We start from the raw sequence: 18709 nt of genomic DNA on the forward strand, positions 1-18709 counted from the left end.
GCAGTGGAAATGTGCTTGCTCTGGATTTCCTGCATCAAAGAGGACTAGGTGGCCTTCAAGGCTCTCATTTCATGGTAGGTCAGTTTCTGGAACTTGGTGACATATCGTCTCTTGGATTTGTGTGTGTGTTTGCTGGTTAACCAACACTGCTGCTTATTTATTTCCTGATAAATCATTGCAACATCCAGTTATTACCGTATTTTTCGCCCTATAGGACACACTTTTTCCTCTCCAAAAATGAAGAGGAAATGTGTGTGCGTCCTATGGGGCGAATGCAGGCTTTCGCTGAAGCCTGGAGAGCGAGAGGGGTCGGTGCGCACTGACCTCTCTCGCTCTCCAGGCTTCAGGAAGCTATCTGCAAGCCTTGCAAGCCTGGCGGGAGTTCCCGCGGCTCGCAAAGCTTGCGGGCAGCAGCCTGCAGCCCGAAGCACGGGGCGCCCTCTGGAGGACGCCCCGTGCTTCGCGCAGGTGTCCGCAAGCCTTGCGCGCCTGGGGGGAGTTCCCGCGGACTCGCAAGGCTTGCAGGCGGCAGCCTGCAGCCCGGAGCACGGGGCGCCCTCCGGAGGACGCCCCATGCTTCGGGCATGTGTCGTGCTTCGGGCAGGTGTTCCCTGACCATGTTCCGAGGCTGGCGCTGGGAGAAGCGCCGCCATCCCGCTGTTCCCTGACCTGGTTTTGGTGGGGAAATAAAGGAAAAAGTTTTTTCCTTTATTTCCCTCCCAAAGAACTAGGTGCGTCCTATGGGCCGAAGCACCCTATGGGACGAATAATACGGTATTTCTGCTACTCAACATTTTTAACATGAATACCTAAATAAGTCAACAACTTTAAGCCTAAATCACAAGATCAAGAGGCAAGCAGTATGGCAAGCCTTCAAATACCACATATCCCCGTCTCACCTTGACACGTTCATCTTTGTGCTTCAGCATTTCCTTGTTGTTTTCCATGATGCGATTGGCAACCACTTTATTGATGGGCACAAGAAGCAGAGCCAGAGCCAGACCTCCCAGGAAAGCTATGCCTACTTGCTGGTACAGGAGGTAGAGGGTGATGGCAAATTGGAAGGGAAGACTCCACAGCTCGTGGAAACTGAGGCAGAAATTGATCAAGCGGTCAGTGTCGGTGCTCATGAAGTTGACAATCTCGCCAGTGGTGAAGCCAGCCAGGCTGCTGCCACTCACCCGGAGGGCTTTCTGGTAGATGGCAGAGATAACTGCAGTGCGCACCATAAGCATCATCTTGTTTATCTGGTAACTGAACTGGTTACGCAACAGGGCGCCCAGTAAGGTACCAGCAAAGAGCCCCAGTGCATACATTATCCCATTGCTGAGAGGTTCTTGGCGTGACTCCATGAAACTGACCAGCAGGTTCAGAAGCAGGGGCCCAGAGAATGCCAAAAGACTGCCAGCCAATTTGAGCAGGCCCAGAGAGTAATAGCGTAGCCCAAAGGCAGCATGCAACACTGATAGGAGATGTACAGGCTTTTGGGTATCACAAGGATGTGCTGGAGATGAGAATTCGTCGGTTCTCACGTTACTTTTGGCAAATGACCTGTCCGTTGAAGATGCAGTCTCTTTATCCTCTTGGCTGAGAGCTGCTTTTTTCCGCCAGCAGGAGTAGAAGTGTTCACAGACGGCATTGGCCTGGAGCTGTCGAGGGAGCTGAAAGACATCCTGCGGCCGATTCAGCATCCAGAGGTAGCCACGCTTCATCAGAGGGTTCATCCAAGCATAGGAGAAACACGAGAGCCAGCTCTCTCCATCCTCTGCCACTCCCTGCCAAGAAGGTGCAGGGATCCCTGAGTCTGTGACCAGGGGCTCTTGCTGCCAGGAATCATTGAGAGAGCAATAGTCTAGCCTGCTGGTTGTAGGAATGATATACCCAACTACATAGAGAAGCAGAGAAGCTAACTGCAGGCAGAGGATAGACAGTCGGAAAACGGTGTCAGGTTGAAGCTGCTGACCACCCATCTCAGTCTGGCAGCGCCACACCAAGGTTATAATAAGTGATGGGATTGGAAATAAGGCAAGTATTAGTAGGATGGTAGGGCCACGATTGAAGCTGTATGGAGACTTGTAGAGAGCAAGTAGTGCCAGGCTGTGAGTAAGCCATGCCAATGTGCCTGTGCCACTTGCTAATACTTCCAGGTACAAGGGGTCCAATTTCTGTCGCCAAATGGCTGCTGGAATTATGTCAAGGATGGTCAAACTAGCAAAGATAAAGGACGCAGCAATTCTGCATTTCCACCCAGTTCTGTACACAGTCCGAGAACCTAAAGACCTAGTAAAGACAGAGGAGAAAGTGTTATGAAATGATCTTATCCCTTTTTTTGATGCCCTCTCACTATTTGTTCATCATTCTTGGAAGTCTGCACACCTTGTTGCCTGGCCTCCCAAGCATCATTCAGTACACAATCATTGCTACACTGATTCAGGCAAAATAATTGTGCTGTCCGACACACTATTTGCGATTATTTTTTCATTAGAAGAATTGCCTCGTTAGTCAGAAAACCAAGTAAGTTTCTAGACTACATAAAGAGGGTGCCAAGGAGGGTGATAATTTCACTATATATATCATGGCTCAGGAATGTCCCATTACTTTAATTTTAACAGTTCCCCCCCCCCCAAAAAAAATCCACAGAGCTTAGGCTCACAATATACATATTTGTGTGAATAAGCCAGATGTTGCTCATACCTGTTACTATACCTTGGTGTTCCTATGTAGCAGGCACTTATTACAGCAAGGACCATGTGAGGTATAGTGTTCAAAATCAGCTGGTTAAAACAGTGCCCAACATTGCTGTGGACCCAGACAGGGAGTGGATTTACGGGACTGGTCCCACACAGGTTGGCTAGGATCTCCTCCATCCTCTGTCAGCAACAAGTACAACGGCCAAGAGTTCCTAAAGGAAAAGACAGGAAAACAATGAATGAAGCATAAAGAAGAAGTAATTTATGCCACAACCTGAACATTATTGCAATGAAGAATAAACCCCTTTTACCACTATATTTCCTTCTCTTCTTTGTACAAGCACTGCAAAATGAGATACACAAATTAATTCCACACCATTTTTCCAACTGTCGGAAAAAGTTATAAAATTCATCATCTCATCAAATACAAAATCTTCTATGTTGGCACTTTTGAGAGGGAGACCTTCTGCTAAAGTTTCCAACATGACTGGTGATGGTAAAGAGGTATCCAGGTCTAACCTGCATAAAAATCCCCCCATCCCAGGATGCAGGAGTGGTGGCTGTAGTCATTCCTGTGAGAGAGATGCATTTTCACAGAATCTTCTCCATTACTGCAGGTTTCATTGAAACTGTCAATGAGTACTGAAATGAGGTGTTGGTGATTTGCCAACACTTCAGATCTTTTTAGGGCAGGTCCATACAAGGGCAGGATCCTAAATGCAATCCATTGTTTTACAAACCAAACAGCCAAGTAGATGTTTCTCCTTTAAGACCTAAGGCTTCCGAAGTGCTGCTTCTTCATACAAGCACTAACCTCCATCCTCTATCAAAGTCAAAGCCATGTGGCCACCCACCCCCATTATTATTATGTGGGTTCTCCAGTTTTCAGTGAATGGCTGGGAGTGAGAAAGCAGAAGGAAGGTCCTCTTTTCCCTTTCCACTGCAAACAACACAAACTACGGATTTCCTCAGATCGCACAGATCTTTCTGGTGCCACCTTCAAATGAAGAGAACCGAACAGCAACTGTCTGCCGGGCAGCCAGGCAAGAGCAGAATTGCTTGGGCAGCTGAGTTTCTTTTCAGATTTTTTTAAGGATGGGGGAAATCCTTAAAAGGAGGCAGGGCGCCTCCGATTGAGGGCAGCCTCGTGTGAACGATGCCTAGAAACCATGGCCTCGGCCTCAAACTCACGGTAAAGCCCGGTGGGGGGGAAGGCTTTCGCCTTCGCACAACGAGACTTAGCATGGACAGATGGATGATGACATGAAGGCTTGGAGTTTATCGTTTCCGTCTGTTCTGAAACGTGACCATAAAATTTCCGTTGCACGTTGCAAATGCCCTTTCCTGCGTAGGAGCAACGGAGCAGTGCAAAAGAGCCTCCAGGGAGCTGTGGGTGCACATAGGAGAGGCGGAAGCCTACTCTAGGAAGCAGAGCGAGCGGGTGGGAGAAGCCGAGCGGCTCCGCTCAGCCTCCTCTCCGGCGCTCTCCTCCAGTCGGTCCCCAGCCTCACGGAGGCTTCGGTCGACCTACCCAGAGACGGGATAGTTCAACCCACCGAAGCCCTTTCTTTCCCAGGCAGTACCTTGACTCAGTGGCAGAACCGGAACTCCAAAGCCGGCTCCTTTCATATGACCAAATAAATAAATAAATAAATACAACGCTGCGCTTCCTGGTTATTTTTGCCACTGTGTTTTGCTTTGCCTTTTCATACTTCGGAAACGTGAAAGTGAGAGTTGCTAAATAGGAAACAATAGGGGAATCCGGGATTGTATCACAGCTGTGCTTTCCCGTCTCTCCCCTCGCCAACTGAGCAAACTAAAGTAGAAGCGAAAGCAAGAAATAACCCAAGTGGGATCTGCAACAACACCAACACGTGTGCGTGTTGCGTTAGGTTGATTTTACAATTTAAGCAGGAGCGGGGACGCTTGGATTTATTGTGCTCTTACTGCGGGTTGCCTGCTGTTAAATCCTCCTAGTGCAAGGTCGAGTGGCCGAGACTGATCTATAGCAGTTTTGCAATACATTACCTTATTGCCTCATTGTTGCAAATGGTGAAACGGGCAGAGTGTGGCTTACAGCACCCCTGCTATGTAGACCAAGGCTGTATCCAACTTTATACGTTTTGCTCAGAGGAAACTCACTGAAATTAATGCGCCTGCTCATTTCAACGGGTCTAGATTGAGTGGGGTCTGCATAAAAGGCGGATCTACACGGATCCTCATGGATCCTCCAGTTTTTTAAAAATAATTCCAACAAATGCAGTGTCAAATCACACCTAGAAGGCACGCCTACAAACTGGACTATAAAAAACGTGGATCCAACAATTTGCCGCGCTGCAGCACCATAAAAACATGGATCCGAGGCACGGATCCTCATGAATTCATATGATTTTTATATTGAAACAAAATAAAAACACCATGCTACTGTAGACCACATCTTAGTCGGTAGGAGGAACCAAAAAAATCACGCATCCACTGTTTCGTGGTGCCGCAATGGCGCAAAAACATGGTTAAAAAACACGGATCCTCATGAATCCTCATGATTTTTGCACTAGATCAGCCCAAACTCACTTTCAAATTACACATCATGTCCAGGGGCACAACATCCACCACAGAAATCACGGATCCATGGCTTCCTGGCCATACCATGGCCCAAAAACGTGGTTTTCAAGAACGGATCCTCATGGATCCTCACACTTTTTGCATTGGGCCAACCCAAACTCACCGTCAAATCACACATCATAGCCAGGGGCACAGCCTACACCACAAAAAACTCAGATCCACGCCTGCCTGGCCACGCCCTAGCCCAAAAACGTGGTTCCGAAGCACGGATCCTCATGAATCCTCATGATTTTTGCACAAGATCAACCCAAAGTCACCATCAGATCAAACATCATGGCCATGGGCACAGCATCCACCACAAAAATCACGGATCCACGGCTTCCTGGCGAAACCGTGGCTCAAAAACGTGGTTTTCAAGAACGGATCTTCATGGATCCACACGCTTTCTGCATTGGGCCAACCCAAACTCACCGTCAAATCACATATCATAATAAGGGGCACAGCCTACACCACAAAAAACTCGGATCCACGCCTGCCTGGCCACGCCCTGGCCCAAAAACGTGGTTCCGAAGCACGGATCCTCATGAATCCTCATGATTTTTGCACTAGATCAGCCCAAAGTCACCATCAGATCAAACATCATGGCCAGCAGCACAGCATGCAACACAAAAATCACGTATCCACGGCTTCCTGGCGAAACCGTGGCCCAAAAACTTGGTTCCGAACCACAGATCCTCATGGATCCTCATGCTTTTTGCATCGGGCCACCCCAAACTCACCGACAAATCACACATCATGTCCAGAGGCACAGCCTGCACCACAAAAATCACGGATCCACGGCTTCCTGACCATACCGTGGCCCAAAAACGTGGTTTTGAAGCACGGATCCTCATGGATCCTCACGCTTTCTGCATTGGGCCACCCCAAACTCACCGTCAAATCACACATCATGTCCAGAGGCACAGCCTGCACCACAAAAATCACGGATCCACGGCTTCCTGACCATACCGTGGCCCAAAAACGTGGTTTTGAAGCACGGATCCTCATGGATCCTCACGCTTTCTGCATTGGGCCAACCCAAACTCACTGTCAAATCACACATCATGCCCAGGGGTACAGATTACACCACAAAAAACTCAGATCCACGGCTTCCTGGCCACTCCAAGGCCCAAAAACGTGGTTCCGAAGCACGGATCCTCATGGATCCTCACGCTTTTTGCATTGGGCCAACCCAAACGCACCATCAAATCACACATCATGTCCAGGGGCACAGCCTGCACCACAAAAAACTCGGATCCACACCTGCCTGACCATACCGTGGCCCAAAAACGTGGTTTTGAAGCACGGATCCTCATGGATCCTCACGCTTTCTGCATTGGGCCAACCCAAACTCACTGTCAAATCACACATCATGTCCAGGGGCACAGCTTACACCACAAAAATCTCAGATCCACGGCTTCCTGGCCACTCCAAGGCCCAAAAACGTGGTTCCGAAGCACGGATCCTCATGGATCCTCACGCTTTCTGCATCGGGCCACCCCAAACTCACCATCAAATCACACATCATTCCCAGGGGCAGAGCCTGCACCACAGAAAACTCGGATCCACGGCTTCCTGGCCACTCCATGGCCCAAAAACGTGGTTCCAAAGCACGGATCCTCATGGATCCTCACGCTTTTTGCATCGGGCCACCCCAAACTCACCGTCAAATCACACATCATGTCCAGAGGCACAGCCTGCACCACAAAAATCATGGATCCACGGCTTCCTGACCATACCGTGGCCCAAAAACGTGGTTTTGAAGCACGGATCCTCATGGATCCTCACGCTTTCTGCATTGGGCCAACCCAAACTCACTGTCAAATCACACATCATGGCCAGGGGCACAGCCTGCACCACAAAAAACTCGGATCCACGGCTTCCTGGCCATATTGTGGCCCAAAAACGTGGTTCCGAAGCACGGATCCTCATGGATCCTCACGCTTTTTGCATTGGGCCACCCCAAACTCACCATCAAATCACACATCATGTCCAGGGGTACAGTCTGCACCACAAAAGACTAGCATCCACGGTTATCTGGCAACGCCATGGCCCAAAAACGTCGTTTTGAAGGTCGGATCCTCATGGATCCTAACGCTTTTTTCATTGGGCCAACCAAAAATCAACGGCAAATCACACATCATTTCCAGGGGCACAGCCTGCACCAGAAAAATCACGGATCCATGGCTTCCTGGCCACTCCATGGCTCAAAAACATGGTTTTGAAGCACGGATCCTCATGGATCATCACACTTTTTGCATTGGGGAACCCCAAATTCACCCTTCATTCACATATCTTGTACATAACCACAGATCTGACCACAAACATCATGGATCTACTGCTTCATGGCCCTGGCCAGATGCTACCCTGGATATATTGGCCAATTTTTAGGTGGGTGTGCTGGGATGGAGGAAACAGTGTCGGCTGAATCTCTATCCTTTAAAGATGGGCGTCCAATGGCTGGGCCAGAATAATTTCAGTTTGGTTTGCCAGCTCCCAGCTCTTCATGGGGTGCAATAGTCACCTGTAGCTGCCATCAGGAGTCCTGGTGTGATCCTGGATGCTTCTGTCTCTATGGAGGCATTGGTCACAAATGTAGCCAAACTGGAATTTTTGAATCTATGTCAGGTTAGGCAATCGGCACTGTACCTGTCCCTTTCCAACCTAGCCATGGTGATCCATGCAGTAGTCACCTGCATACAGTACTAGAGTACTTTAACTTGCTATACACCTGAGCCGGGGAGTGCAGGGTTTAAATATGTGTGTGTGTGTGTGTGTGTGTGTGTGTGTGTGTGTGAGAGAGAGAGAGAGAGAGAGAGAGAGAGAGAGAGAGAGAGAGAGAGATATGCAGGGCTACCCTTGAGACTGCTCCAGAAACTCCAAATGGTCTAAAATGCAGATGCATGAGTTCTTTCTTGGACTTTGTGGAGAGCCCACATTCAGTTGGTTGTTAATCAGCTGGATTGGCTCCAGGTGGAGTATCAAATCAGGTTCAATGTTTTGGTGCTAATCTTTAAAGCCCTAAACAGTCTGTGACCTTTCTTATCTGTGGGAATTATCTTCCAATACACCCCCATGAGTGTGATGCTCATCTAACAGCAACCTACTGGTGGTCCCTGGCCCAAAACATATCCAGCTGTCCTCAACCAGAGCCAGAGCCTTTTTGGTGGAACACTTTGTCTAATGAGACCAGGGCTCAGTGCAATCTATCTCAGTTCTCTCACTTGTCATGGTGAGTGGGCTTGCACATTCCTATGACCCTTGTGAGTGAAGCCGTTGGGAATCTCGTACTCCCAGCAGGGTCACCCAAGGTGGTAAGGTCAAAGAAAATTAAATATGCTCAGAGTCCTGTAGTGATTTCATGCTCTTTATTGCAGCTTGTAAAACAGTGACTGAATTTCCCCCAAAACCTCAGGCTTTTATATACATTATTTACACAATGAGTCCCGTCTGAATGGCTGGTTCTGCTTCCCTCCTGGAGCCTGATTGGTCTTTCCTGCAAGCCAATCAATTCTTGCATTCTAGGATCCTACTTGCCTATTGTTCTAGGATCCAAGCTTAGTACATAACAGGGAAGGAGCTAGACAAAGAATGAGCCAAGAAGTCCTCAATGGCAGAACAGGCGGGTGATAACAAGCAGTGTGTTACAACGGCTGTGAAGGCGGATGAAGGCTGCATGAGATAGGATCCACCAGTTCGTCGTGACTACTCATGCCATCAGAACAGAGCCCTACTGCGAAGGCTGTGCGTTGGTCAGTGTGCACTGATCTACACACATAAAACAAATTCACGCACAGGCATCTTCCAAAAACCCAACCCAACCCCCCCAAACCCAACCCCCATGGCGATCACTAAATGGCTACAGGGGCAGGAATGTGAAGCCCCTAGTCATGAACCGACACATGGGCGTTCAGTCGTTCTGACTCAAGGAATAAGGCAGTTGAGCAGCTCAGCAGCTGTATCCATGACTGAGCAGCCCTTTTTAGGATCCACTATTCTCACCCCGAAAAGGAGAAGAGGCTGGAAATGGTGCCCTAAACATAGTATGCCTCCCTTTTTCCCTGACTGGATTACCGCGCCCAGGTGGAATCTCTTTTCCCATAGTTTGAATCTATTATTCTGCATCCTAGTCTCTAGAACAGCAGAAAACAAGCTTGCTCCCTCTTCAACATGACATCCCTTCAAATATTTAAACATGGCTATCATGTCACTCCTTAATCTTCTCTTCTCTAGATTAAACAAATCCAGCTCCCTAAGTCTCTCCTCATAGGGCTTGGATTACAGACCTTTTACATTTTGGTCACCCACCTCTGGACATGTTCCAGCTTGACAATATCCTTCTTCAACTGGACACAGTATTTCAGGTGTGGTCTGACCAACCAGAATAGTGTGGTAGCATTCCTTCACTTGATCTAGACACTATACTCCTATTGATGCAGCCCAGAATTGCATTGGCGTTCTTAGCTGCCACATCACACTGTTGACTCATATTCAGCTTGTGGTCAACTAAGACTCCCAGATCCCTTTCACTGGTACTGTTGTCAAGCCAAGTGTCCCCCACCTGTGCATTTCATTTTTTCTATCCAGGTGTAGTACCTTACATTTCTCCCTATTGAACTCCATATTGTTGGTTTTGGCCCAGCTCTCTAGGCTATTCAGGTCATTTTGAATTCTGACCCTGTCCTCTGGTGTATTAGCAACCTGTCAGGGAACTGACATCAGAGACACGGGAGAAGGAGAGGGTCTCAGACTCTGCAGGTGAAGGTCCTAGCACAAGGGGGAGACTCAGCTCGGTGGAAGGGGAAGGAAATACGCGTGACACCAAGAGTCCAGGAGAGCAATGGGAAGAGGAGGTGGAAGGGCTCCGGGATTCTTCCCTGGAAGTCAGTGAAGAGAGCCCAGGCACTCCGCTACCCACGCCCACCCTGCGCAGGAGACTCCCGCGCAATGAGAGGCGGAGACGATTAGGTGTCAAACAGCTTTTATGCTGGCAGAGGTTTAAGAAACGCCCACAGACAGATTCTGTCAGTGACTGAGGCAGTCAAGCGGAGATGGGCTGTGCAGTCCGAAGGATTTAACCAGGCAACCAAGCACCCAAACGGGGTCGGTTTACGCACGAGTAACTCCAAACCACTACACAACCCCTCCCAGTTTGCAGTCATTTGCAAATTTGATTAGCACGCCCTCTATTCCATCATCCAAATCATTTATAAAAATATTGAATAGCACCAGGCCCAGGACAGAACCTTGTGGAACCCCAATAGTCATTTTTTTCCAGGATGAAGGTGAGCCACTGATGAGCACTCTTTGGGTTCAGCCCATCAACCAATTACAAATCCACCTAACGGTAGCTTTGTCTAGCCCACATTTTACTAGTTGTTTTGCAATAATATCATGGGGGACCTTTTCAAAGGCCTTACCAAAGTCAAGGTAAGCTGGTACAAGGGAAAGCAGGATTGTAATTACCGTAAAAATTACTGATCACTTTGGATCAGCAGTCTCAACCTAACCCGCTATGTGGGGAGAGCCATGTGTTCCTTTGGAAGGCAAGTGGAATACAGTGTGATACTTATTCATTCATTCATTTATTTACGGCTATTAGCCCATAAAATATGTACAAACATAAAAAAGCACAAAGGCTTAAAAACCGAAATATCTGACAACAGAAGGTGAACACTGCGATGCAAGGGTGGGTCATTGGGCAGAGCCAAATAACAGGATGGGGCCCGGAGAGCTCCAAGGGACGGTTCACAGAAAAAGGAAAACTGAAGACGAGATCCGACATGCACTCAATACAGTGTGATATACTGACAGTTGTTTTAAAAGATGTAACTGTAACTTAAAATCCAGTATCAGAAAAAAACAAAAATAGATGGTCCCTGTGTGGATAGTCATGGTTGCATGATGGAGCCACCCCAGTGACCATGTGGCCTGATATAAGAGGGTTCTAAAATCAGTCCTGAAAGTAGACTGGTTGAGAATGACACACGCATAGCTTTTGCTCTGCCATTAACAAGGTGAGCTGAAGCAAATTGCCTCCCTTTGGGCTTAGCAATATTTCCTACAGCATTCTTGTTGAAGGGCATTGGAGAGTTAGGTGAGGGTCACTTTTCTGTTTTTCCATCAAGCCCCCGGACAAGAATGCCACGGCATCAGCCCCAAACACTCAGTCTCATAACAAAAAATACTCAACGGAGTTAGGGCTGAGGGTAGGGGAAGTACAATCATGATCTTTCCAGTCCTCTAGAAGCTGAACCTTTTGGTCATTGTGGTCATGGAGCCAAATATCTGTTCCCAAGTTTAAAGATCTAAACAAGTAAAGAACAAGCTTGCCCTTTGCATGCAAAAGCCCTGAAATTCAGCCCATTGGGCAACGGATCATGGGGCTGGGAGGAGGGAGGTAAGGACTAGCACCTTCTCTGCCCTCCACCTCCAATTTGAGAAGCTGAATGTTTATAAAGGCACTTAGCCGATTTCTGCCACGGAAATTCTGAACAGAAACACTCTGCAGGATCAGCTCCCAAAAGAAACTGCTCTATGGTCTCTGTGTTGGGAAATGGGAACAGATCTTGCTCATCACCAACCTTTCCTCCACAAATCAGTATCACTACAAGGCTGAACTGAACAGCTTGCTCCAGAGTTTTAAGAGATACGATTCTGTGGTGTAGTGATTAAGAGGGGTGGACTCTAATCTGGTGAGCTGGGTTCGCTTCCCCGCTCCTCCACATGCAGCTGCTGGGTGACCTTGGGCCAGTCACACTTCTCTCTGAACTCTCTCAGCCCCACCTACCTCACAAGGTGTCTGTTGTGGGGGTGGAAGGGAAAGGAGATTTTTAGCCACTTTGAGACTTCTTCAAGTAGAGAAAAGCAGGATATAAAAACTAACTCCATAAATAAGAATTCTACGGAAAAGGACCATCCCTGCCATGATGATGAAAACTATATGTTTGGATTTTGCTGTATTATACCAACCTGTGGAATATGACACTTTGCAGTTTCAAAATCTATTTGGCCACAGTGGATTGACAGTCTGGACACATGAAAACCTCTGGAAGATCTTTTGAATCAATGCCTATGTGAAAGCAGTGGTACCAGTCCTTGCAGTTTCCTTCACAGTAAACCATAGTTAGGTCACCACTGGGCCTCCTGCACCCTTCCTTCAAGAAACATAGTGGCCAGCAGCCTTCAAACAAGGAAGGTAAAATATCTGAGCAATAGGTTAGTGTATCCTTCCATCCCTCTGGGCAAGGTCGAGACACAGTAATATAACTCTCGTTCAAGATTTGTCTCTTCTTGGGAGGAACAGCATCAATTTCCACTTGAAAATATTTGTCTTGTCTTTCAAAATAGTTTTTCCTACAGTACTGTATTATTTCTTTTGCAATCCAGGGTCTAATGGCAGCTGTCAGGGAACTGACATCAGAGACACGGGAGAGGGAGAGGGTCTCAGATTCTGCAGGTGAAGGTCCTAGCACAAGGGGGAGACTCAGCTTGGTGGAAGGGGAAGGAAATACGCGTGACACCAAGAGTCCAGGAGAGCAATGGGAAGAGGAGGTGGAAGGGCTCCGGGATTCTTCCCTGGAAGTCAGTGAAGAGAGCCCAGGCACTCCGCTACCCACGCCCACCCTGCGCAGGAGACTCCCGCGCAATGAGAGGCGGAGACGATTAGGTGTCAAAAAGCTTTTATGATGAGTTTGGCCTGGCCCAATGCAAAAAGCGTAAGGATCCATGAGGATCCGTGCTTCAAAACTACGTTTTTGGGCCACGGTATGGCCAGGAAGCCGTGGATCTCAGTTTTTTGTGGTCCGGGCTGTGCCGCCGGCGATGATGTGTGATTTGATGGTGAATTTGGGCTGATCTAGTGCAAAAAGCGTGAGGATCCATGAGGATCCATGCTTCAAAACCACGTTTTTGGGCCACGGTATGACCAGGAAGCCGTGGATCCGTGATTTTTGTGGTGCAGGCTGTGCCCCTGGCTATGACGTGTGATCTGACGGTGAGTTTGGGTTGGCCCAATGCGAAAAGCGTGAGGATCCATGAGGATCCGTGCTTCAAAACCATGTCTTTGGGCCATGCCGTTGCCAGATAACCGTGGACCTGAGTTTTCTGTGCTGCAGGCTGTGCCCCTGGACATGATGTTTGATATGACAGTGAATTTGGGGTGGCCTAATGCAAAAAGCGTTAGGATCTGTGCAGATCCGACCTTCAAAACCACGTTTTTGGGCCATGCCGTTGCCAGATAACCGTGGACCTGAGTTTTCTGTGCTGCAGGCTGTGCCCCTGGACATGATGTTTGATATGACAGTGAATTTGGGGTGGCCTAATGCAAAAAGCGTTAGGATCCGTGCAGATCCGACCTTCAAAACCACGTTTTTGGGCCACGGTATGGCCAGGAAGCCGTGGATCCATGATTTTTGTGGTGGATGCTGTGCCCCTGGCCATGATGTTTGATCTGATGGTGACTTTGGGCTGATCTAGTGCAAAAATAATGAGGACCCATGAGGATCCGTGCTTCGAAACCACGTTTTTGGTCCATGGCGTTGCCAGATAACCGTGGATCCGAGTTTTTTGTTGTGTAGGCTGTGCCCCTGGACATGATGTGTGATTTGACGGTGAGTTTAGGGTAGCTCAATGCAAAAAGCGTGAGGATCCATGAGGATCCGTCCTTCAAAACCACATTTTCGGGCCATGGATTTACCAGGAAGTCATGGATCCGTGACTTTTGTGGTGTAGGCTGTGCTCCTGGCTATGATGTGTGATTTGACAGTGAGTTTGGGGTGGTCCAATGCAGAAAGCGTGAAGATCCATGAGGATCCGTGGTCCGGAACCACGTTTTTGGGCCACGGTATGGCCAGGAAGCCGTGGATCCGTGATTTTTGTGGTGGATGCTGTGCCCCTGGCCATGATGTTTGATCTGATAGTGACTTTGGGCTGGTCTTGTGCAAAAATCATGAGGATCCATGAGGATCCATGCTTCGGAACCACGTTTTTGGGCCACGGTATGGCCAGGCAGGTGTGGATCCGAGTTTTTTAGGGTGTAGGCTGTGCCCCAGGCTATGATATGTGATTTGACAGTGATTTTGGGTTGGCCCAATGCAAAAAGCGTGAGGATCCATGAAGATCCGTGCTTTAAAACCACGTTTTTGGGCCATGGAGTGGCCAGGAAGCCGTGGATCCGAGTTTTTTGTGGTGTAAGCTGTGCCCCTGGACATGATGTGTGATTTGACAGTGAGTTTGGGTTGGCCCAATGCAAAAAGCGTGAGGATCCATGAGGATCCGTTCTTGAAAACCATGTTTTTGGGCCACGGTATGGTCAGGCAGGTGTGGATCCGTGATTTCTGTGGTGGATGCTGTGCCCCTGGACATGATGTGTAATTTGACAGTGAGTTTGGGTTGGCCCAATGCAAAAAGCGTGAGGATCCGTGAGGATCCATGCTTCGAAACCACGTTTTTGGGCCATGGAGTGGCCAGGAAGCCGTGGATCCGTGATTTCTGTGGTGGATGCTGTGCCCCTGGCCATGATGTGTGATTTGACAGTGAGTTTGGGTTGGCCCAATGCAAAAAGCGTGAGGATCCATGAGGATCCGTGCTTCAAACCCACGTCTTGGGGCCATGGAGTGGCCAGGAAGCCGTGGATCCATGATTTTTGTGGTGCAGGCTGTGCCCCTGGCCATGATGTGTGATTTGACGGTGAGTTTGGGTTGGCCCAATGCAGAAAGCGTGAGGATCCATGAGGATCCGTGCTTTGGAACCACGTTTTTGGGCCATGGAGTGGCCAGGAAGCCGTGGATCCGAGTTTTTTGTGGTGTAAGCTGTGCCCCTGGGAATGATGTGTGATTTGACGGTGAGTTTGGGTTGGCCCAATGCAAAAAGTGTGAGGATCCATGAGGATCCGTGCTTCGGAACCACGTTTTTGGGCCATGAAGTGGCCAGGAAGCCATGGATCCGAGTTTTTTGTGGTGCAGGCTGTGCCCCTGGGAATGATGTGTGATTTGACGGTGAGTTTGGGTTGGTCCAATGCAAAAAGCGTGAGGATCCATGAGGATCCGTGCTTTGGAACCACGTTTTTGGGCCATGGAGTGGCCAGGAAGCCATGGATCCGAGTTTTTTGTGGTGTAAGCTGTGCCCCTGGGAATGATGTGTGATTTGACGGTGAGTTTGGGTTGGCCCAATGCAAAAAGCGTGAGGATCCATGAGGATCCGTGCTTTGGAACCACGTTTTTGGGCCATGAAGTGGCCAGGAAGCCGTGGATCCGAGTTTTTTGTGGTGCAGGCTGTGCCCCTGGGAATGATGTGTGATTTGACGGTGAGTTTGGGTTGGCCCAATGCAAAAAGCGTGAGGATCCATGAGGATCCGTGCTTTGGAACCACGTTTTTGGGCCATGGAATGGCCAGGAAGCCGTGGATCCGAGTTTTTTGTGGTGTAAGCTGTGCCCCTGGACATGATGTGTGATTTGACGGTGAGTTTGGGCTTATCTAGTGCAAAAATCATAAGGATTCATGAGGATCCGTGCTTCGGAACCACGTTTTTGGGCCAGGGCGTGGCCAGGCAGGTGTGGATCCGAGTTTTTTGTGTTGTAGGCTGTGCCCCTTACTATGATATGTGATTTGACGGTGAGTTTGGGTTGGCCCGATGCAGAAAGCGTGTGGATCCATGAAGATCCGTTCTTGAAAACCACGTTTTTGGGCCACGGTTTCGCCAGGAAGCCGTGGATGCGTGATTTCTGTGGTGGATGTTGTGCCCCTGGACATGATTTGTAATTTGAAAGTGAGTTTGGGCTGATCTAGTGCAAAAATCATGAGGATCCATGAGGATCCGTGTTTTTTAACCATGTTTTTGCGCCCCTGCGCCCCCCCGAAACAGTGGATGCGTGATTTTTTTGATGCTTTCTACAGAGTAAGACATGGTCTACAGTATCATGGTGGTTTTATTTAATTTGAATGAAAAAATCATATGAATTCACGAGGATCCGTGTAGATCCGCCTTTTACCTTTTTCCGATTGGGGGTAACTAACGTTGGATGCAACGCAGCGGCGTAGCGTGGGTTATCAGCACCCGGGGCAAGGCAAGTAATTTGCGCCCCCTAACCCGGGGCAAGGCAAGTAATTTGCGCCCCCTAACCCGGGGCAAGGCAAGTACAGTAATTTACTCTCCCAAGCAGCAGCAGCGAGGCTTCTCTTTCCCCCGCGCTCTCCTGGAGCTGCCTCTTTTCTTTCCTTTTTCCCCTTTCTCCAAGGCTTTTCGCTTTCTCTCCTAAATTGATTCCTCCTCCATACCGCGGCGTTTCCTGGCTGCTCCCCCCCTCCCCCCCCTCTCCTCCTCGCTCTGCTTGCCTTTCCCTGCCCTGCCTGAGGGCGCCCTGAGGAGACTCCGCTCTCCTTTTTGACCAGGCGAGGTGGAAAAAAGGGGGAAAAGTCTCTTCCCACCCCCTCGCCAGACTCCCTGCTCGGCTCGGCTCACTACCCAGGCGGCCAGTGGACAGAGTCTTGAGCCGCTTAATTCCCAGCAAGGAATTAGCAGGCTCGCTCCACCTCCTCCTCCTCCCGACTTTGCTGCTGCTGCTGCTGCGCGGCTTTTTCCCTCTACCGACGGCACGCTGTGCCTTGGAGAGGTTCCCGCTTCCTCGAGGGGGGCCGGCCAAACGCGCCCCCCAAAATGTTGCGCCCGGTGCGCCCGGCACCCCTGGCACCCCCCACGCTACGCCACTGATGCAACGTTTGTTATCCTCGGACTCGGGAGGCATTTTGATCACCACGTTGCACACGGGGCTGAGGTTCCTCGTGTTTCACAGACAGCTTTGAGAACTTATCACCTGTTACTCAGCCTTTTGGCAAAATGCAACGTCAGGGATGCAATCCTCCGCCGAGCAGAGAGATAGGAGAGCAACGGCATCACAATACACGTTACAGGTATTTCAGGTGAACTCGCCCGCGGCGGGGTTCTATGTCAGCTGCAATGCTCCACACAATTGTATGGAAAATAGAATGCAGAACAGAAAAAAGACAACCCATTCAAAACATACCTCGCGTTAAAGCAAATGTCAGTTGAGTGGTCACTTACATCACCCCCATCAAATCCCAGCGCAGTTTGACCTGCGCTTCCCTGAATGAGGATGCTGTTTTCATTGTAAAATGAAAGCCCCGCCCCCTCCAAAAAGCAGGATATGTTGCTCTATCCCTTTTTTTCGTCTATGGGCATTTCGTTCCCCCTGCTGCAATCAACTTACTTTCCCTCTAGCGTCCTCTAGAGGATGGGAGGGTGTCCCGGCATGTTGGCAGGGCGAGCAGAAGCTGGCAGCGGGTGAACTAATCGCGTTGCTGGTTATGTAATGTTGAGATCCTTTCCCATAGTTTGACTTTACAACCTTCTGGGCTGGGCAGAGGGAGTCCACCAACCATCCCACCCACCCCTCCAGGGCAGTGGATCATGAGAGTTAGAGTGTACACAAAATTATTGAAATAGAGCAGAACATAAATCACAGCTCTAGTGTTCGGCAGCACCACACAAAAATATATATTGATCCAAGGCAAGAATCCTCATGATTTTTATATGTATTGACAACAAAGCCACCAAGAAATCACAGAACATATGTGTGAGGTAGTCTATGATTTGATGGTGGTTTTGAGGGATGATCCATACGGATCTCTTTCTAAATAACTGGCTTGGCTTCTGTTTCAAAAATCCCCAAAGGCAAAATGTCAAGTAGGGTTCAGAGAGAGGGACAAAGGAAGCTGCCTGATACCGACTCAGACCATTGGCCCAGTTAACTTAGTATGTACTGTCAACACTGACAGGCAATGTCTTTCCAGAATTTCAGACAGAACACCTTCCCAGCTCTACCTCAAGATTCCCAGGATTGCATGCAAAATGCCACAACTCTGGCAGCCCCTGGGCCAAATTTGCTTAGTTGGTGGGTATTATCTGCCTGCCATCCCAGAGGCTAAATGGGATGCAGCAGAGTAGACAACAAATCAGTTGGCTGGTGAAACTTGCCTGTCATTCCTCACTGCCTTCTAATTCCTGATAAAAAGGCCAGAAGACCTCTCAACTGAAAATTCAACACAAAAAGTAATTGACACTTACCTAAAATCTTCACTGCATTTTAATGATATATAGTAACCTCCAAACAGGTGGTTAAACACTACTAGAGATTCGCCATTTACCAATGACTTCCTATGTAAGTGTCCTCAGCCTTTGAATTATGGTAACTCCCTTCACATTCGACTTTGCTCTACCTTATCTTGTTTTCGCGATATTACTGAAGATAAGGATAAATTTTATGATCAAACTTTCTCTGTGACCAATGGTATTCTTAAGAATGTTTATTCAGAAGTATTTTGTTTATTTACTCAAAAACATCTATGCCCTTAACTGCCCGTGAATGGTCCCCAAAGCAGCTTGCATACGATATTAAAAC

The 18709-nt window shown here is 48.7% G+C and overlaps 1 protein-coding gene and 1 long non-coding RNA gene across 7 annotated transcripts in view; both read right to left on the minus strand.

Annotated features, from left to right (window-relative positions):
- The window catches only part of ABCC10 (ATP binding cassette subfamily C member 10), a 37101-nt gene that overhangs the window by 17599 nt on the left and 793 nt on the right, over positions 1 to 18709 (minus strand). Inside the window, exons 1-3 of one of the 6 annotated variants that reach the window (XM_028724302.2) lie at positions 18376 to 18597; positions 2695 to 2902; positions 900 to 2280 (exon numbers count right to left, since the gene is read on the minus strand). In XM_028724302.2, coding sequence (XP_028580135.2) covers positions 900 to 2280; positions 2695 to 2867 — 1554 coding nt within the window. In that variant the 5' untranslated portion in view covers positions 2868 to 2902; positions 18376 to 18597. Of the gene's footprint in view, positions 1 to 899; positions 2281 to 2694; positions 2903 to 3881; positions 4220 to 17314; positions 17460 to 18375; positions 18598 to 18709 lie in introns of those variants that run through there. The other 5 variants (XM_028724303.2, XM_028724308.2, XM_028724300.2 and 2 more) reach the window with 5 other exon arrangements.
- LOC144327233 (uncharacterized) lies at positions 8645 to 12321 on the minus strand. Its single transcript, XR_013392175.1, has 2 exons — positions 10434 to 12321; positions 8645 to 9992 (listed from the first exon to the last, which is right to left on the minus strand). It is a non-coding gene; the product is annotated as an uncharacterized LOC144327233 (long non-coding RNA).

Source organism: Podarcis muralis, chromosome 3 (assembly GCF_964188315.1).
Source record: "Podarcis muralis chromosome 3, rPodMur119.hap1.1, whole genome shotgun sequence".
NCBI lineage: Eukaryota > Metazoa > Chordata > Lepidosauria > Squamata > Lacertidae > Podarcis > Podarcis muralis.